At 51.6% G+C, this 21313-nt stretch overlaps 1 protein-coding gene across 1 annotated transcript in view; it reads right to left on the reverse strand.

The window, feature by feature from the left end:
* Nucleotides 1-587: 587 nt before the first annotated feature.
* FOSL2 (FOS like 2, AP-1 transcription factor subunit) overlaps nucleotides 588-21313 on the reverse strand; it is a 28278-nt gene continuing 7552 nt past the window's right edge. Inside the window, exons 2-4 of the mRNA XM_029072316.2 lie at nucleotides 13041-13292; nucleotides 6531-6638; nucleotides 588-4482 (exon numbers count right to left, since the gene is read on the reverse strand). Of these exons, the coding sequence (XP_028928149.1) occupies nucleotides 3967-4482; nucleotides 6531-6638; nucleotides 13041-13292 (876 nt within the window). The 3' untranslated portion in view covers nucleotides 588-3966. The remainder of the gene's footprint in view (nucleotides 4483-6530; nucleotides 6639-13040; nucleotides 13293-21313) is intronic.

A 21313-nucleotide genomic window follows, 5' to 3' on the forward strand; every position in this document is an offset into this window, starting at 1 on the left:
ACTGGGTTTTCTTTTCAATTCTTAATAGCAGACATACACACACACGTTTGCCTGCCAATAAATAATGAGATGTTGGCTTTTAAGATGAGCGCCAGGAGGATTAAATAAGCAGAAAGCAGCAAAAATAAAGTTTCAGACAAGTTTAGTTAAGTCTTTAAAATAAAATGACAAACCATACACCTTATTGGCCCCAGCATACTGGTTCCCTGGGCTCCACAACACCTCAAGCAACCGGCATGTTGTCCAGTTGGGATTAAGGAACAAGGGTCTGCACGGTGGGAAAGATGAAGGAGTTTGGAAATTGGCGGGGGCCGGGGGGGAGCTAGTTTAGAGATCTGACTGACCGCAGCCTTCAGTCAGGCTTCCTCTTCGCCCCATGAACAAGTGAAAGAGAAGCAGCGTGGCGTAGTGGATAGGGCATGGGTCTGGGAATCAGAAAGACCTGGGTTCTAAGCTCGGTTCCACTGCCGTGTGACCTTGGAAAAGCCATTTCACTTTTCTGTGCCTCAGTTACCTCACCTGTAAAATGGGGATTAAGACTGCGAGCCCCATGTAGGACAGGGATTGTATCCGACCTGATTCGCTTGTGTCTACTCCAGCACTTAATACAGTGCCAGGCACATAGTAAGTGCTTAACAAATACTATCAAAAAAAAAAGATTTAATAAGGTACAGTAGTAATGAGGGGCCACTCACCCTTGGAGAAACTTGGGGTCTCTCCAGCATTTTCTCAGTCAGCCCTGGGGGCTGCAATCTACCCAAAGGTGTGTCTCTGCCTCCCGAGTCTGAGGTTCCCCTGAAATGGGAGTCAGAATGAGGAAGGGGTAATATCTGGCTGCTGGCACCAAGAGGTGGCTTTCTTAGGGTAAAATCACTGAGACTGCCACCATGGGAAGGAGGTAAAGGGCTCACCTCTTGAAAAATTTAAACTCAGGCTGCAGACACCCCAGAAACAGCAATCAATCAATCAATCAATCGTACTTATTGAGCACTTACTCTGTGCATAGCCTGTACTAAGCGCTTGGGAGAGTACAATATAACAGACGCAACAAACAGGGAAAGGCTACCCAAGGAGGAGGACCCCTGCAGCTATCTTTCTCACTTTGGTGATTCGCTTAACCCAGGGAGAGGACAGAGCTGAGGAGAGTCCTTTCAGCTAAACAATCAATTCTCCTCCTTGATCCTGTTGGTGATTTCCTTAGTGGCCCTTAGATCCTTTCTGTTGCCAGTTCTCCCCATCCCCACCACCCCTAGCTGAGGAATGCCCACTGGGAACGCCCCAGAGCCAGCAGTGACAACTCCCTTCCAAAGCGGGACGAGGAAGGCAAAGACTGAGCTTTCCCAGGAGCCATTTCCTGACAGGTCAATCCCAGAGTTTGGACCAAGCCATCTGATGCCCTGCCTCTCTGATCCCGGCTGTATCCCCGCATCAGGGCTTCAAGACAGGGGCTGGAGCTGGACAAATGGGGGTTGTCCCTCTTATCCCAGCTTGGGCCCAGCCCCTGATCCCTCCCTCTACTGCCCCCATTTCCTCAATGACTCCTCAGAAACGATAATCATAATAGCCACTCCTTTCCAGCTCAAAGGGGCTTCGGAAGAAAAATTCATCTCCACGGAAAAAAATACACAAGCAAAGCACTTCTGATGAAAATGAGGTGTCGTCACTGAAGTATACAACTTGCCTTCTCTAAACATAGTTTTAAGCACTGAGGAACATCTCCCCCAGAGTGATGGAAGAGATTCTAGAACAGGAAAGGATCGCCAAGATTCCACGACGGGTCCCTCTGCAAGTCTGCTCTTGCCCACTGTTGGTCCCAAACCCGGGTGACTAAATGCCACAGCTTAGGTTAATACACTGCAATCTGGGATGGGAAGACCCCAGTGAAATATTTTCAAGTGGCCAGGCACGCGCGCAAGCACACACACACGGGTGATCAACACTAGCCTGAGTCAAGACACCAGCTGAGATGATTGAGCCTGAGAAGATCGGGTCATTAATCATAATCATAACGATGGCAGCAAGCACTGTACTAAGCGCTGGGGTAGATACAAGAAAATCACACCACTGGGCACTATTGCTTTTGGTCCTATGCTTAGTCATAGACCAGGGGCCATTTGAGGTTTGACTCTGGGGGGCGGGGGTGGTCCCAGGACATGAGGGTCTGGTGCTCCGGTAGAGCCGAGGAATGTTAAAAATGGATTGTTCTGCACTGAATTGGGAAAAGGATTAAAAAAAGATCATTTTACTCCTGCAGGATCATCGTCTTCCCAGCTTCCCAAAGCTACAACCGTGCTGCGGTAGCAGCCGTCGTGTCCTTGCCGGAGGCCCAGGAGAGTTTCCCTCGAGTCATGAAGCAGGGCTCTCTGCTCTGAAAAAGAGGGGGAGGTGTTGAAGCCTATCTCAGTTTGGCGTGATCGAGGGAATCAGATTTTGGCCGGGGAGCAGGGAACGGGCTAAGGGAACTCAGCCGGACTGGTGCTCAGGACTGGTCAGGGGACCAGAAGAGAAAGGGAGAACACCAAAAAGAAAAGACGAAGAAGCTCTCGATCCATTACGAAGCAAATCACCACCAAGGGTAGCAAGTCCACGCCACGGAACGACCGAGACAAGTAAAGGGAGAAGGACTGTGAGCTGCGTTTGGCCCTGGGAGCCAGATTTCTGCCTCCAAGCGGCACCTCCGCCCCCTCGGCCCACCCCCTCCCGTTTCATCCTCAGCAAACGTTCTTTCATGGCCTCATCCGAGCTGGGGAGGGGCCTCCGCCTCCATGCGCACCCGGAGAGGGTCTGGGGCCCACGCTCGTTAAAGCTCCATGTGTGGCGTCACCCGAGCCGGGGCGAGCGGATGGAGGAGGGGAGGAGGAGGAGGAGGAGCCTGGGGGATGGGCGGGAAGTAATGCATTATTCCCGGGGTGGGAAGCCTCTACGGGCAGGAGAGAAGAGGCAGTAATTATAGGAGACGCCCTGCTCCAGAGGGTGAGCCAGAAGCCGGCTCTGGCACCCACGCGGCTTCGTTGGCACCCTTCCTGGCCCAGTAATGGGGCGTTTAGCAAAGCCGATCTTTGCTGCGCATGTGGAAGGCGGCCCCTGCCTTCTCGCTCACGCCATCTCCCCCTAGATCCACACTGGAAGGGCGAAGTGGTGTTAGGGAAGGGTCAGGGGGTGAGGATGGGTGAAAAGCGAGGACTCAGCCTCCAGGCAGTAGACTTTCCTCAGCGATTCTGAGCGGGCTTCGGTGTGCTATCTGTTAGTTTCGTAAAGGCCAGGCGCCCCGAAACTTGGACTCCACAGACAACTCCCCCGGGGCAGGGGGCTCCAGGCGAAGCACTTAACCGGAGCCTCCACCAGCATCGATTGGCAAGCATTAACAGAATCTTTATAGAGTTCGGACCCCTCTGGATGAAATGTCATGGCAAGTTTGAAACCCAAAGAGCGGGAGAGGGATGGGGCAGGAAAGGAGGAGGAGTGGAGTACGAATAGCTAACAGAAGGCACTGAGCATGCTGGGGATTGCCGGGGAGGAAAAAGGGGAAGGAACCATCGCTCCAGATTCATTATTGTAACAAAGGGAAGGGAACCATCCAGGCCAACTTCCAGCTACTGGACCACCTATCCACCCCCTCCGAGGAGGGTGAGGTGGGTGGGCAGGAGGGGGGCGGTGGTCGACGGGGTGCCGGAGTCCGCCAAAGACGAACAGAGTTGCCTCTGAGGGGCACTGGCAGCGCCTCTCAAACGCAGACACTTCCCGTTTCTCCCAGCTGAACGTGCCCTTGCGTCCTCTTACTCTCTGGAACCGAGTCCCAAGGCTTCCTCCCCGGTGTCGGGAAGGGCCCTCTTGGGCTCCCCGCTCCCGCCACCCCAATGTGCTTGACGGTCTTGCTCCCCGAGAAGACGGCAGGAGAGAAGGGAGAAGGTGGCTTCCAGAGGGCCCACCCCCTCTAGTGCTGGCAAGGACAGAAGGCCCGCTGGGTTACAAGGCCAGGAGAGTGGGAGAGTTCAAGGAGTCTGAGGACTGGTCTCCGCTGCTGCTGCTTCTGCGGTGAGCCTTGGAGCACGATTCCGATGGGGACACGGGCGACTCCTGCTCCAACACGTTGGGGTAAGTGAAGACCAGATTGGAGGTGCCCGGGGTGATGGCAGGAGTTGAGGTCACCACGATGGGTGTGTTTAAGGGCTCCTCTCCATAGAAGGCCCCCGCGATGTTGATGGGCTTGATGACCGACCGCTGGGCCTTGTCCAGGGCCAAAGAGGACGACGAGGGGCTCTCCTCCTCCAGGGGCTCCTGCTTGACCACCACAGTAGCCGCCCCGCCCCCGGTTCTCATGGGCTGGAGGCCGTGCGAGGGTGGGGTGCGACGTTCCTCCGGGCTGATCTTGCACACAGGCCCGTGGGCCACCAGCATGAACTCCAGCTTCTCCTTCTCCTTCTGCAGCTCCGCGATCTCCTTCTGCAGGCCCGATTTCTCCTCCTCCAGCTCCTCGGTCTCCTGGGGTGGGGAAGGAGGAATGAGTCAGGGCCTATCGGCAACGAGAGCCCCCGCCCCCTGCTCTGGGTGAATGGGTCAGACCCCGGCCGGGGGCCGCCCCCAGCCTCTTCCTGGTCTCGGGGGAAGTGACGAGTTACGTGGGTCCCAGCCTAAGTGTCTGGGACAGGAAGTCGGGGTCCAGAAAAACAGCCCTCCCATACTGCCCAATGCTACCACATAAATAGGCTTATCGAGCAAGGTTTTGTAATGGGAAGTGAGCGAAAAGAAAAGCGTCGGGGCTTCTCCTCTCCCTTTCATCTTTTTGAAGCCCCTTTCATCTTTTTTCCTCCCCCTCACTCTCTAGTCTCCCCAGAGGCTCCCTGCTTCCGAGCTAGAAAGAGCTGAGTCCCATTAGAGCCATTTCAAGTGGCTCTTCGAAGGGTTAAGCATGGGAGTTTCTGGTTCTGGCCCACGGGCTACAGGTCAGGGACCAGGATGGGACAACAGCAGCGGAAGGTTAGAGTCGCACCTACTAGAATGTCAAACGCTCAGGGGAAACAAATGGTTTCCGTTGTTTTCGAGGGCCTGGTGAGCGTCACGGACTCCGGCTGCAGAGATTTCCTGTGGAGGATGTGGCTGAGGAGCCCTTGTGCGGAGAAGCAAGGTGCACAGCTCAAAGAGGAACATAGGAACACTGCCTGTCAGGTGCGAAGAAAGCAGCGGGCGGGGGGAGCCGCCACGAGGGAGGGGGGCCGGCTTCCTCTATGTCAGGGAGGGCCAAAATCTTTTTCTCTGGGCTGGATGAGGCAGGAGATGGGACCTGCCTTTCTCCCTGCTTTGTCTGTTTGTTGTCTGTAGAGTCCACTCCTGAGGTGACTCTACAATGAACAACCCCCTATTCCTACCCACCTCGAGGGACGGGAAGCCCACTGCCATGATCCCGGATGGTTAATGAGAAGCAGCGTGGCTTAGAGGAAAGAGCAAAGGCTTAGGAGTCAGAGGTCATGGGTCTAATCCAGGCTCCACCATTTGTCAGCTGTGTGACTGGGCAAGTCACTTAACTTCTCTGAGCCTCAATTACCTCATCTGTAAAACGGGGATTAAGACTGTGAGCCCCACAAAGGACAACCTGAATACCTTGTATCTACCCCAGTGCTTAGAACAGTGCTTGGCACATAGTGCTTCACAAATACCATTATTATTATTATTATTATTAAGGGGACGGGGAGGAGGGGAGCATGGAGAGAGGAGTCATAGACTAATCCCAGCTCTGCCACACATCTTCTGGGTGACCTTAGGCAAGTCGCTTAACTTCTCTGGGCTTCAGTTACCTCATCTGTAAAATGGGGATTAAAAGTGTGAGCTCTGTGTCTAACCTGATTGGTATCTACCCCAGTAATTAGAACAGTGCTTGGCACACAGTAAGCACTTAACAAATGCCAGTATTTCTATTATTATTGACTCCCAAGGACCAGAGAGCATGACTCTCTAAGCCCACAGAGTTTGGTTCATCAGGGCTGCAGCGGGTGGGGGCTGATGGTCCCTGCGGATGGAGGAAACAAGAGCCTTCAAGAAGAGAGAAGGCAAAGAGATGCAGGCCCTGGGCCCGGCCTTTTGGAGGAAGCCGACAATTTGGCCACAAAACCTCCAGATGTCTTGCTGAGGGAACCGCTGGAAAAAACATCCATCGCAGGAGAGATTTCCCCCAACACTGAAGCCCACCTGAGGAGGCTTACAGCAGACAGAGTCGGGGCAGGGAGGTGAGGCAAAAGGGCAGAGTGGGGAAAAGTTGTCCCTATTAGTAACGAGAAGCACAGCCCCAGAGCCCAACCTCCCAGAAGCCTGCTTCCTCCCCGGGGCTGGGGGTGGGGGGAAGGGGAGGATCAAGCGTCTGGAGAGGCAGGCCTGAGCTGGCCCTCGGGTCATGGAACGGGACCCGCCCTGACCCGCCTGGCCTCTCTTGGCCCGGCGTGGCACAGAGGACCGGCATCCGGGCAAGCGCCGTCGAGGAGAGAATGCAGTGGAGGGGCTGGGAGAGACAGAGGAATGCCACCAACCGAGGGACTTACCGCCTGCAGCTTCTCCGTCAGCTCCCGGCGCCGGTTCCGGCACTTGGCCGCAGCAAGTTTGTTCCGCTCCCTCCGGATCCTTCGCTTCTCTTCCTCCTCGGGGGACAGCTGGATCGGGTTCGGAGGTGGAGGCAGGACCAGGCGAGGGTTGGAGGGAAGAGAGAGAAGCAGACATTAAGAACCGATGGAATAGCTCCCCGAGTTTGCTTTTAAATGGAATTTAAATCACCGAGGGAAAAGAGATGCAGAGTCAGTCAGTCAATTGTATTTAGTGAGCGCTCACTGTGTGCAGAGCACGATGGTAAGTGCTTGGGAGAGTACCACACAACAATAAACAGACACATTCCCTGCCCACAATGAGCTTACCGTCTAGAGAGTCTCGTTGTGGGGTAGAGGGGTGAGGGCAATGAGGGGAGGAAGAGACATGGGGTTTATCAGGAGGAATAATAATAATAACAATACCTGCGGTATTTGTTAAGACTACGTGCCCAGCACTGGGGTAGATACAAGATAATCAAGTCAGACACAGTTCCCTCCTACATGGGGCTCCCAGGCTGAGTAGGAGGGAGGCCTGGTGTTGAATCCCCATTTTAAGGATGAAGAAACTAGGGCACAAAGAAGTGAAGTGACTTGCCCAAGGTCACACAGCAGGCAAGTTGTGGAGCCGGGATGAGAATCCCGGTCTTCTGACTTCCAGGCCCGTGCTCTTTCCACGGAGCCACATGGGGAAGGGGAGGAGGCTGTGGGGCTGGCCATCAAGCAGGTGCTTAAGACTTAAGGCAGGTTTTCAACTGTGGCCTGAGGTCTAAACCAGGCAAACCTGGGCAGGAGATGTTGAAAGCCTGGAAGAGAGCGAGGTCCAAGGTCAGCCGGCAAGCCAGAAGATGCAGACCCCGGGTCTGGCCTTCCCAGGAGGGAAGCGATCATTCCAGGTCAACCCCGAGGCTTTGCCGAGGGAATAGCTGGAAATGCACCCATCCCAGGAGAGGCAGACCCAACCCCACCCCCATAAGCAGCTTCTTCCAAACGCAGGCTAATTACCCCTCCTAACAGCCTGCCAGCTGGGCAAGCATCATTATCCCTGTTTGCAGAGGAGGAAACTAAGGCACAAGGAGGGAACGCAGATGGCCCGGGGCAACTGAGGGAGGAGACCTAAGCAGGGAAAAGCTCTTCCCAGCTCTAATGGGATGCCTGCATGCTTGGGGAGAACATGACTCTTCAGCCCAGAACAGTAACAGTGGCATCTGGGATACTTTGGGTCTTAGCCCTTTGGGATCCACCCATGGGAATCCATCCCACGAGATGGAGATGCTAGGATTGTATGCGATGACATTTTCTGTCCTGGCCACCATCTGGGCTCCCACAAGGCAATAATAATCATGGTATTTGTTAAGTGCTTACTATGCGTAAAGCACTGTTCTAAGCGCTAGGGTAGATACAAGATAATCAAGTTAGACATAGTCTCTGTCCCTCATGGGTCTTACAGCCTTAATCCCCGTTTTCCAGATGACATAACTGAGGCACGGAGAAGTGAAGTGACTTGCCCACGGTCACAAACAGCAGACAAGCGGCGGAGCCTGGACTGGAACCCAGGTCCTTCTGGTTCCCAGGACAACGTTCTATCCACTAGGTTACGCTGCTTCTTTCCACACTAGCTGGTACATTCCAAGGGCTAGGGTAAAGGCCAGGCTCCAAGCAAATACGGCGGGGTAGCAGGAAGCCTAACTGGTCAAGGCTTTTATGCAGAAATAAAGGGGTTTTTAGGGGACTCACAGAATTTGGCTTCATCCCCAGGCTTGGCTTGGGAGAGAGCAGGTGGTTTGCTATAGATCAAAATAGATGGTCTGTCAGTGAAGCTCCAATCAGCAGTTTCCAGAAACCAATGAGGTTTCCCTACTGGCAGCTCCAGAGTAAACCTGAATCTGCCCTCAGGAGACTGCCAGTCTCTGTGTGTTTACCATACTCATCTTGGCAGTGCTGGGTGCAACAACCGTGAGCTCTTTCTAGTCTGGTGGGGCTTTGGAACTCAGCACTGCTGCTTCCATAACCACTACCCACTGGTGCTATAAACAGTGTGCAGCAGAGACAGGTGGTGCCAGAGACAGGCGGATGAAAGGGAATCCTGAATGGCACCTATCTGAACCTCTCCCAGGCCCGGGCCCTGGGCACCCAGGATCTCCCTTCCACTTGGGCAACGAGGCCTGAGAAGCAGTGTGGCCTGCGGGACGGAGCGTAGACCTGGAAGTCGGAAAGATCTGGGTTCTAAACCTGGCTCTGTCACTCGTCTGCTCCGTGACCTTGGGCAGATCACTTTATTTCTCTGTGCCTCAGTTACCTCAGCTGAAAAATGAGGGTTAAGACTGTGAGTCCCATGTAGGACACGGACTGTATCCAACCTGCGTCCCTTATATCTACCCCATTGCTTAATACAGTGCCTGGCACATTGTTAGGACTTAACAAATATCATAAGAAAGTCAGAGGACATGATCCATGCTTCCTCACCAAGCTGGCAGTTGCAGCCAAACCAGCCCCTTGTGGACACTGACACCAAGGGTCCCAGATGCCCATGCCTGACCCCAACTAGCCCTAAGCATAACAAAAGTTCCAGATCCCTCCCTGGCAATAGACTATCTGGGGCTAGGGAGGCTTCATGTCCTCCAGGGTCAGCACCTGAGTCCAGCACCTCATCCATTCCAAAAACTCTTCCCGCTTTAAACTGAGCAGCAGGACTGGGTGGACGTTAGCTTTTTCCCCACTTGGCTTCATTCTTCCATTTACTCCCTATACCTATGCCTGGAAGACTTGGCCCTCCATTTCACCCCTGCCTACACTTCTTCTCTCCCACATTCTCCTCCAGTTGCTACACCCACTTCCCATCCCTCCTTTCAAACTTAGCTCCCAGGCTCTCTCACTTCCCCCTTGGGGAAATCTTCCCGGATCCTGGAATACAGTCCAACAGAGCTGGCCGGGAAAGGATTCTACTTCATCAGTGGTATTTATCGAGCACTTACAGTTTGCAGAGCATTGTGCTAAGCGCTTGGGAGAGTACAGTACAACAGAGCTGGTAGATAAGTTCCCTGCCTACAGTGAGCTTACAGTCTAGAGGGGATCCCTGATTCCCTCTACTTCTTTGGAAAGTCACCTCCAGGTCTCTTTACCTAAGGCCCCTGGAGAATCCTTCTATGTCAATCCCGGAGGCAACCTCAGGCAGGCCTGACAATGACACGTTACCATCCATCATTTTCAGGAACACACTCCAGATTCTTCCTTCCTTTGGGTCTATGTTAACTGCCTGCCTGTCTAAGGTGGTTGGGGAGGGCACTGGGCAACCTCTCTATCTAATTCTACATTCTGAAGAGCCCCTAGCACAGTGCTGGCATGCTTTAAAGGGAAAATAATAATAATAATAATAATAATTATCTCGCTGAGGCTAAACCTGTCTCAGCCTGATCTCAAAAAGTTACCAACACAATGCCACCTAAAATGCCCCAGCTGGAGTCTTGCTGAGGTGTTCCCGGTTGGCTGGTGCAGGTTTCTAACTCAAACAGAGGAGACCTGTAAGAAGCGCTTTCCCGTCCTGCCCGTGGAGGTTCAGGTGGGGGCTTTTCCACCCACCTGCCTGCCTTGACCGCAGGAGCCGTCAGTGTAGGATCTGCATGGGGATGGTGGGAGCAGATTGTTACCACCTCTGTACGTTAGCTCTGGGGCCCAGCCCAGACTTGGGGTAGAGACACACACAAACTCTCTCTCTCTCAATCTTTACACCTTAGTCTTAATGCCGCAGGCTTTCAAGTCTTCACCTCTGGAGTAGAAATAGGTCGGGAGAGGGTGTTTGACTGACCTGACCCTTCTAGCCCATTTGTAGGAAAGGAAAAGGGTTTGGGGATCAATCTTTGAAGAGAAGAGATCATTAGAGAAGCAGCATGGCCTAGAGGAAAAGACGCTGGCCTGGGAGTCAGAGGACTTGGGTTCTAATTCTAGCTCTGCTGTAGGATCTGGGGAAAATCACTTAACTTTCTGTGTCTCTATCTATAAAATGGGGATTAAATACTTGGGTTTGGGGGCAGAGGGGTTTATGGTATTTGTTAAGCTCTTTCTATATGTCAAGCACTGTTCTAGGCCCTGGAGTAGATACAAGTTAATCTTGATCTTCTTCCTACTTAGGCTGTAAGCCCTATGTTGGGCTGTGACTCTGACCTGATTATCTTTTATTTACCCCAATGCTTAGTACAGTGCTTGGCATGGAATAAGTGCTTAACAAATGCCACAGTTATTATTACTATTACTATAATAATAATAATTGTTAGAAGGCATCAGCGTGACTTGCTCCCAACCCTCTCTCCACAATTGGCTAGCTGGAAGATTTTGGTCTGAGTGTCTAGATAGTAACAACACTAGATAGGGAAAGAGAATTGCCTGTCACCTTACTCCAGATCAGTCAATCAAACAATAGTATTAATTGAATGCTTACTGTGTGCAGAGCACTGTATTCAGTACTTGGGTGAATATGATAGAGTATGTAGACACAAACCCTGCCCTCAAGGAGTTTACAATCTCCAGATGAGCTCTTCAGCCAGATTCTCCTTCTTAAGTGTGAGTTAGTTGCAGGGGGAGACATATTAATTCTCTCAAGTTACAAGGCGACCATCTGTCGAAGTTCTGCTAAGGTGCTCCAAAAGGAGTCCCTGGTAACCCGAGACCCCGCTATCACTTAGGGAGTAACTCCACCCTGGAGGAATGTGTACAACATATTAAGCATCTCAAGTTTCAAAATGCTGTTTTTGGAGCTCCTGCTTCAGCGTGGCTCATTGGATTCCTGTTTAAAACCAGCCTCCCTGTATAATTTATGCATAACTTATCAGTCAAATACACCATGCTATGAAATGGAAATTTTCTCCCCTTCCAGAGCTCTCAGCGGTGGCCTCCACCCCACTTCTCTTCCCCTCACCTTCAGCTGCGGGGAGCTTCACCAATCCCCTTCGATCAATTAATCAATCAATCTATTTACTGAGTGCTCAATGTGTGCAAACCTTAAGTGTGAGGTACAGTACAATATAAAAGAGTTGGAGAGTTGGTAGGCACGATCTCCACTTTGGGTAAAGGCCTGAAGCCCAGGCCCAGCATGCCCTTGCTGGAGCCAGGATAAAACCAGCATTCACCAACTTGGTGGTGAAATAGGCCAAAGTGGTCAGAATGCCCCAAGGCCCAGTTTCTAGTCCTGAGACACTGATGGGCAAAGTCTCTACTTCTTCAGCGTAAGAGAGGATGACAGGTTCTCTCCTCTAAGATTGTGTCAGAGAAGGCGGGGGTGGGGAAACATACACGATCTGTGCTAGTTCAGAGTCCTGCTCCTTCCCCTTTCATTCTCCTAGGGACACTGTGCCCCCTATTATCACGGCAGGGACATAGACCTGATCCTGCCAGGGCACGTCACATAGCCATGGCCAGGCCTCAGGGGATGACCGCCTCCCCAGAGTACAGAATTCCAGGGCCCGGCTGGGATCTGACTGACTCCCGGAGAAGCTCTGACCCTCGGGAGGAGCAGAGCTTGAGGAATCCTGGGCCCCAGTGCTGTCATTACTGTGGTCCTGTGGTCAACACCAGTCGGTCTCTGGGGAACTAGAAGTTAGTTCCTTCCCCTTTCTGGGTCCCTCTCTCTAAAGCAGAGCTCCTGATGCTAGCCCTCCTCACTGGGGTGCTGGGAGAAACGGCCAACAGAGATGGCCGACTTGCTCTGGAAGGGCTGCCTAAACAACCACAACTTCCTGAATTCACACTCAGGGGTGGAGTAGGGAAGGGCTCTCTTCCCTCTTCACAGCGACCATGCCCAACCCTTCTTGGATGCCACGGACAAACCACAAAACTTAAACCTGCTAACAGAGGGTGTGGTGGGTCAGACCTTAAACCCAGTGGACCTGTGGTCTGCACTAGGCACCCTGGAGGTCGGGGGGGAGAGGATAAGACGTGGTCCCTGTCTCATCCCAGAAGCCGACGGCCTAGTTTACCTGTCAAATCGGTGCCGCAATCAGGCCGAGGGCCTGGGTGACCTGCAGTTTCACGGCCATCGGCTCACCTGCTTCCTGAGAGGGAGAGCGGGGCCAGCAGCAGCAACCGGTAAATGAGACACGCCTCTGGCCCCTGACCTCTCTCAATGCCAGATCGACAGATCCCAGAGCCCCGACTGTTTGTAAATCCAGAGGCAGTGCAGCCTAGTGGAAAGGGCATGGGGCTGGGTGTCAGGAGACCAGGGTCCTAGTCCCAGCTTCGCCACTCACCTGCTGTGTGACCTGTCACTTCATTTCTCTGTCCCTCAGTTTTCCTCGTCTGTAAAACGGGCATAAAATACCTCTTCCCTCTCCCTCTTAGATTGCGAGCCCCATGCGGAACAGAGACGGAGTCTGACCCGAGCGACTTTAATCTGCCCTAGTGCTTGTGACATAGTCAGATGCAGTCATTATTGTGATAATTGCGTCTCGGCACCCGTCCCCCTTGCATCAGCCTAAGATTTACCTGCTCATCTCTCCTCCTCCTTCCCACGGTGGTGCCGATGGTCTTGATCACCCCGGGTCTCGGAAGGGCCATGTGTCCCGGAAGCGAGGCGAGGCCAGGCAGCGGGCTGTACGGGTGGGAGCGGGTGTAAGGGTTTGACATGGAGGTGATGACCGTGGGCTGCACCATCCACTGCAGATCCTGGCTTGTGGTGATGGCGTTGATGGTAGGGATGAAGGCGCTACCGGACCCTGGCATATCTATTCGAAATTTCTGAAGGGAAAAAAAAAAGAAGAGAGTGAGCTGACAAGTGAATCCAAAGAGAAAAGACATACTTGTTTGTAAGGGGTGGAAACCAGATGAAGAGGGAGAGGGGCCAGAGGCGGGAAGATGGCCCAGAGAGGACTGGACCAAAGAGCCAGAGTTCAAGGACCCAGGAGACCTACAAGCTCTCCGGGCTGGAGCTTTTTGTCAGCCCGGGCCACACGGGGTTGGATCCCCATGGAAGAGTCTTTTACCTCGCAGGGGGAACATGAACTCTGAATGGGCCTCCATCTCAAACTCAGTGAAATGAGGATGGCGACGTATCAGAGGCTACATTAAAAAGATGATCCAGTGATCCAGCAGGGGATGGCGGGGATGACTTTCTACACCTTAGCCAAGTGTTCCCTCATGGCAATGGCCACCTGGAGAGCCTTTTGCCTGAGTTTCTGGAAGGGCTCTGGGTTCACCTTCAGGCTTCCTGCCTTCTCTTGACTAGCTTAGATGGAGCACAGGCTTGTGAGTCAGAGAACCTGGGTCCTGACCGTGACCCTGCCACTTGTCTGCTGTGTGACCAGGGAAAAGTCTCTTCGCATCTTAGGGCCTCAGTTTCCTCAACCGTAAAATGAATATTCAATATTCCTACTTAGACTGCGAGTCCCGTGTGGGACAGAGACTGTGTCCAACCTGAATATTTTGTATCTACCCCAGTGTTTAGTATGGTGCCTGGCACAAAGTAAGCCTTCAACAACTATTATTGTCATTATTATTATTATCATTACTATTATTATCACACCAGCCAATCAGTCTCCTGAGGGCCACACCCACCAATCAGTCTCCTGCAGGGGCCACACCTGCTAATCAGTCTCCTGGAGGGGCCACACCTACCAATCTGTCTCCTGAGGGGCCCACACCTGCCAATCAGTTTCCTGTTGGGGGGGGCACACCTGCCAATCTGTCTCCTGAGGGGGACCACACCTGCCAATCAGTCTCTTGAAGGGCAGGCTCCAAATCATGGACTTGGAGAAGTCAACCGGCTATCCAGACACCACTAGAAACAGCATGGCCTAGTGGATAGAACGTGGGACTCAGTGGACATTGGGGTTCTAATCCTGGCTCTGCCTCTTGTCTGCTATGTGACCTTGGGCAAGTCACTTAATTTCTCCATGCCTCAGTTACCTCATCTGGAAAATGGGGATTAAGACTGTGAGTTCCATATGGGACATGGACTGTCTCCAACCTGATTAGCCCATCTCTACTTCTACACTTAGTACAGTGCCTGGTACATAATAAGCGCTTTACAAATACCATAATAAACATAGTGGCAGTACTGACTTTTACGTCCATTTGCCTCCCTTTTCTTCTCTGCGTCTCTCAGAAAACACAGTTTGAATTCCTATTCCAATCTAGACCAATCGTTACATATGCTAGATACGTTTGCCTTTCTATCAAGGTCCTCTCTCTGTTTCTTCCTTCCTCTTTTCTTCTCCCTCCATCTGGCACCAGAAAACATTGCACAATGAAGTCTATTTAAAAATAAAATGATGCTGGGACAGAGAGAGGTGAAAAAAATCCATGTGAAGTTTGTCAGGGTTGAGAAAATCCACTCCAGGGTTGGCAGGGGAAACGCCAGTCCTTTCCCTGCTAAGTCCCCTGAAGACTGGAATCCAACGGACATTCCGCCATGCCCTGGAGGCTGCCAAGGAATTCTGGGTGGTTTTCTGGAGCGATTAGAGAAGATTCTTCCATCTCCCTCCTGCCCCCAGCCCTGGTCCCGCCCCCATCAGCAAACCACCCAGAATTCCTTGGCAGCCCCAGGGCATGGAGGAATGTCAGTTGGATTTCAGTCTCCAGGGGAAAATCCCTTCTTGGTCAGAGAAGAGGAAAGGGGACTTCAGCCTCACACTGCCATCTCTAAGTACAGCAAAGTCCTCTCGTTTATCTCAGGCTTCCTCTTCCCCCAACACTCCGGCCCCCCAACGCCAGACTACCGCCACTCCATGGGATGAAGGGAGGCCCTTGCCAGAGAGAGAGCGCCTGCCACGGGGCAAGATGTCAGGCCCTCGTCTCGAAGAACCCTGGGATTGGAAAACAGATGACTGACTTTAAAACCCTGCCTCCTGCCTCCTCCCACTCCAGGCTCGTGGCCCGACAGCCTGACCATAGTCCGGCCGCTGCCCTGGCAAAGAGAAGTCCAGCGGCTCTCTGCAGAGCCGCCCCATCAAGGTCACACCTGCCCGCTTTTGACCCAGACAGGCTGGTATTTGAAGCATCTGTCTTACTGCCCGGGCGGGCCCCGCCCTACCCGGTGCCCAAGATTTAGGGACGGCAGACGGTTTGGGGACGGTTTCTGCCTGGCCAGTCTCCTGCCCCTGCCCTCTCCCTCTAGACTGTAAGCTCCTTGTGGGCAGGGAACATGTCTGTTATCCTGTACTCTCCCAAGCGCTTAGATTAGTGCTCTGCACACAGTAAGCGCTCGATAATAAATACAACTGACTGCCTGACTCTCTGGCTTTCCCAGGTCTCCCTAGGGCAGGTGCAGCTAGTTCATTCCTATGGGTGTGCGGCTTCTAGGGTGACATGTTTGTGCTAATAAATTCATTGTAAAATTGTCTGCAGCCTAGTGCATTCTTCTTTAATTGAACGAAAGGAAATGAAGCTGTTACTACAATGATCCCTATTAATTTCTTGCAGTCACACTGCTAGTGTCCAGGGTTTCCCCTGGGGCAGAGACAGGGGTACAAGAGTTCCTCGATGGCAGGGATCATGCCAACCAACTCCACTGGACTATCCACTCCCATCTGCGTCACCCTCACTCTTGGATTTGCACCTATTTTACTATTATTATTGTTGTTATTTTTGTTAGTAACAACAATAATAATAACAGTGGCATTTATTAAGCACTCATTATGTGCCGAACGCTGTACTAAGCACTGGGCGGATACATGCAAATTGGGTTGGACATAGCCCCTGTCCCACATGGGGCTCACAGTCTTAATCCCCAATTTACAGATGAGCTAACTGAGGCACCGGGAAGTGAAGTGACTTGCCCAAGGTCACATAGATCAGTGGAGGAGCCGGAAATTGAACCCAGGTCCTTCTGACTCCCAGGCATGGACTCGAACCACTAGAACATCCTGCTTCTTTCCTTTACTCACCCCTCCCTCTGTCCCACAGCACTTATGTACGTACTTACAATTTTCTTATTTATATTAATGTCTGTCTCCCCCTCTAGACTGTAAGCTCATTGTGGGCAGGGAACATTTCTACCAACTCTGCTATATTGTATTCTCCCAAACGCTCAGCACAGTGCTCTGCACACAGTAAGCACTCAGTAAATATGATTGATATTCTCCAAAGTGCTTTTCATAGTACCGTGCACACAGTAAGCACTCAATAAATATCACTGATTGATTGGTAAGGATGGGGGGAAAAAAGCAGGAAAGGGAGACTGAAGCACAGTGAAAGAGCAACAGAGGCAGGCAGAGAAGAGGCAAGGGAAAGAGGCCGTGTGTGGGGAAGGGACAAAATAGACCCAGAGAGCGGCAGAGACAGAGAGACCAAGGCACCCACTGAAGACCCCTCCTTGCACATCCAAAGGCCTCAAGTGGTCTTCCCTTCTTAAGACACCAAGCAACAGCAAGGAAGCAGGAGAAAGGCAAAGCAGTGGCGGGGGTGGGGGAGGACCCAGCTCCTGGCTCTAAGCTGAAAGGACCCACTACTATTGATGCTGCCCTACTAGAAGCTGCTTTCCAGAGCTTCTGACAATGAGAGACCAGACTGCCTCCCTCAGAATCCTCATAAAACGATCACATGCATTTATTGAGCACCTACTGTGTACAGAGCACTGTACTCGGCATTTGGGAAAGTACAGTATAACAGAGTTGGTAGACGTGTTTGCTATCCAAAGAGAACTTACTAAATCCTGGAGAGCAGGGACCCCTGCAGCCTGGACCGAGGAGCTGGACCACCAGTCTCATCTGTCTTCTGATTCCCAGCTGCCTTTCAGAGGTTCCTGACACCCTCACAGCAGACTTTACCACATGCCTATTCTACTCTACCTGACTCCTCTAGGGAAACCAGGGGTAGAGAGGCCCCAGGGTCACCAATGGGGCTTTTTATATATTGGCTAAGCCCTCAAATTTACATCCCTCAGGAGTCCCAGGATCTTTTGCAAGGAGAGCAGCTGTGATTCATGGGAGAAGCAGCCCCCACTGCACCTACAGTCAAAAAGGTGGCTCAGCTGCACTAGGGATACCACTGGGGAAGGGTGGAGACCAGGGCTCTGAACTAGTAGGAAAACAGTTTGGGGCTGGCTGCGGGGAAACAGTGGATCCATATGTTTAGGAAGGAATGTGTGCATAAATATACATACATCAGACACTCCAGCATTTGGCCCTATATTGCCATGAATGTCATGAGCCATGACAATTTGAGCAAGGATTTTTGTTTTTTAATGATATTTGTTAAGCACAATGTGGAAGGAATAGTATTATGCACTGGGGTAGATACTAGCTAGTCAGGTTGGACACAGTCCCTGTCCCACTTGGGACTCACAGTCTTAATCCCCTCTTTATAGAAGAGGTAAATGAGGCACACAGAATTGAAGTGACTTGTCCAAGGTCACACAGCAGACAAGTGGAGGAACTGAGATAGAATCGAGGTCCTCTGACTCCCAGGCCTGTGACGATGATAATGATGGTATTTGTTAAGTGCTTAGTATGTGCCAAGCACTGTTCTAAGTGCTGGGGTAGATAGAGGGCAATCAGGTTGTCCCACTTGGGGTTCACAATTTTAATCCCCATTTTACAGATGAGGGAACTGAAGCCCAGAGAAGTGAATTGACTTGCCCAAGGCCACACAGCAGACGAGTGGCGGAGCCAGAATTTGAACCCACATCTTCTGACTCCTAAACCCGTACTCTTTACACTATGCCATGCCACTTCTCCAGAATGATGAGAAAGGATGGTGAGAAAGGATGTGACCGTCTCAGAGTGACAACACAACGTATCCTCACTCCTCAAAATCCGTCAATGGTTGCCTAATCCTTGCCACAACAAGCAGAAACTCCTCTCCATCGGCTTTCAAACATGCCATCAGCTCTCTCGGTGGTATTTACTGAGTTCTTACTGTGTGCAGAGCACTCTACTAAGCACTTGAGAGAGTATAATAATAGCAGAGTTTGTGAACGTGTTTCCTTCCCACAAGAAGCTTAGAGTCTACAGTCTCTCCCTCCTACTTAACAGTTCTTTTCTACCACAAATCCCCAGGCCACATGCTTTCATTCTTCTCAAGCTTACTGGCCCCGTTGTCATCTCTCCCACTGCCAACCTCTGTTTCACAGCCTCTCTTCTGCCCAGAACTCCCCCTTCTCACCCAGAAGACCACTTCAGAGGTTTCTTCCAGGAGACCTGCCCCGATTAACTTTGAATCTCACCACCTTCATCCTTCCAACTGCCACTTCAACAATTCCCCCCATCTGAGCATTTGGATACTCACACTTCTGTAGCCATGTATACAAATATTCATGTTCCATTACTTCCTCATCTCTGTAATTTCTTTTCATGCCTTCCTCCCTCTGCTACACTGTAAGCTCCCTAAGTGCAAGGACCACGTCTACTATTCTGTTGTATCCTTCCGGATGCTTCGTACAGAGCCCTGCACCCAGTAGATGCCCAATAAATGCGACTGATAGATAGCTCCCACAGCAGCAGAGAGGAATCAATCAGTCGTATTTATTGAGCACTTACTATGTGCAGAGCACTGTACGAAAGGCTTGGGAGAGTATAATACAAAAGAATCAGAAGACACATTCCCTGCCCATTAACGAGCTTACAGCTTAGAGGGGGAGACAGGCATTGATATGAATAAATAATATATAATATATAATGTATATATAGGTACACAAAGACTGTGCAGTTTGGGGTGGGGTGAATATCAAGCGTCCAAAGGTCACAGATCCAAGTGTATTGATGAGCCAGAAGAGAGAGAGGAAAAGAGGGCTTAATCAGGGAAGGCCCCTTGGAGGAGATAGGACCTTATCATTGTGGGAAGGGAACGTGACTGTTATATTGTTATATTGTACTTTCCCAAGCGTTTAGTACAGTGCTCTGTACACAGTAAGCGCTCAACAAATACGACTGACTGACTGACTTAGTAATACTTTGAAGGTGGAGAGAGGAAGGGGACGCTGCCCGGTGTGTCATCTTCCTCTGCCTCTTTGGCAGTAAAACAGCCGCCCCTCTGGCCTCCGCCATTACAACCATCATGGCGTTTCCAGCCCTTCCAGCAACCATGCATGATGGAAATTTCTAGCAGATCTAGAACTGTGTGTTTTAAGTAGTGCCAAAAATTCCTCTTCCCACGTGTCCTACAGCGGGGCAGAATGGCGCCAAAGGGAGCCGAGGTGGCGGCCAGCAGGGGAACAATTGTGGGTGGTTGGTCACTGGGAATCATCCTGCTTTCCATCTGGGCCGTGGTGGAGGAGGACAGAAGTCCTGGACCTGCATCCGGCCCATCCTGGGGCTGTTTCTGCCATTTCTGACACTGCTTTTACCCGATGGCAGCCTGACTCACGATGGGCCAGTTGAGCTGAGACTCCTGTCACTGCCGTTCCCTCCCAGTGTCATACATTCTACCCCGAGAGCCACCCTGACTCTATGGGCATATGGCAATTTGGGCCACCAAGACTGCCATTGCTGGCTGAGGGGGTGAAATTGGTGGGTGGCTGCTGCGAAAGGGAAGTGGTCCATCATTCCCTACCCTCTTTCTTTGTTTCTCTATGTCAGTCCTCTCTTGACCAACCCATCTGGCCCAGCCCCCTTTCAAGGCTGCTCCTGGAACCTGCAGAACTCTGGCGAAAGTGGCCCCACTCTAAGCAGGATGAATTTTGAGAGAACTTGGGGGAAGAAACTAAGACTGGCTCCTCTAGTGCCAGCTTATTCACTGTGTGCCAATCTCGTCTACTTCATCGCTGACGCTTTCCCACATCCTCTCCCTCCCTATATGCCACACCACCACTCTCCCCACCTTCAAAGCCTTATTTAAGGTCACATCTCCTCCAAGAGGCCTTCCCCGATTAAGCCCTCTTTTCCCCGGCTTGCTCTGCCTTCTGTGTTGGCTATGCACTTGAATCTGTGACCTCTGGACATTTGATATTCGCCCCAACCTCAACCGCACAGCACTTACGTACATATCTTTCAATTATATATTATGAATTACTTATTCATTCATATTAATGCCTGTCTCCCCCTTTATACTATAAGCTCGAGATGGGCAAGGAGCGTATCTGTTAATTCTGTTGTATTGTGCTCTCCCAAGCTCTTAGTATGTGCTCTGCACATAGTAAGCGCTCAGTGAATACCATCGATTGATTCTACTTTCCAATAACACAATCCCTCTCCCCGGAAGAAGACCGGGAGGCCTAGTGTGACCAAAAGTCAAAAACCAGAAGACCAAGCTCTCCGATGGTTGCCTGTGGCATTTTGCTTCCTATTTTGGACGGCAGATAGAGAGAATGTGTTTCAGGGCTCAGATCAGCCTGATTCCCTGCAGCTCTGGGCTCCGTCTAGACAAAACAAGGCGGCAGTAAAAACAAGGCAGTAGGTAATGACTGTCTCTGAAATGCATGTACACCTTGTTTCAGACAGGAGGTAAATCCACGCGGATAACAAACTGGCACTAAACTGCAAGAGAAACAATGTCCCAACCCCGGAGGGGACTGGGGCTCTGATAAAAGAATGCTTTTGTCTAGGGCAGGAGCCTTTCTGGGAGACACAAAAGTTTAAATTAGATCTGGCAGATGTATCTTGTCCGGGCTCTGAATGTGTTATTCAAGGAGTGACAGTGGGGCATGAGAAAAGTGGTTATGTTAGCTACTTGTGGCCTGGCATTCCTTTGTTCAAACATGACCCCAAATGGTGCCACAATGAGAAAATACATGTGTCTCTGCTTAGGCCTTGGCATCAGCAGAAGCCTCACGGAAGGTCTGCATCTCTGTACTTGGTGGCACTAGAACGGCAGACAAGAGGGTA

Source organism: Ornithorhynchus anatinus, chromosome 9 (assembly GCF_004115215.2).
Source record: "Ornithorhynchus anatinus isolate Pmale09 chromosome 9, mOrnAna1.pri.v4, whole genome shotgun sequence".
Classification (NCBI taxonomy): Eukaryota; Metazoa; Chordata; class Mammalia; order Monotremata; family Ornithorhynchidae; genus Ornithorhynchus; species Ornithorhynchus anatinus.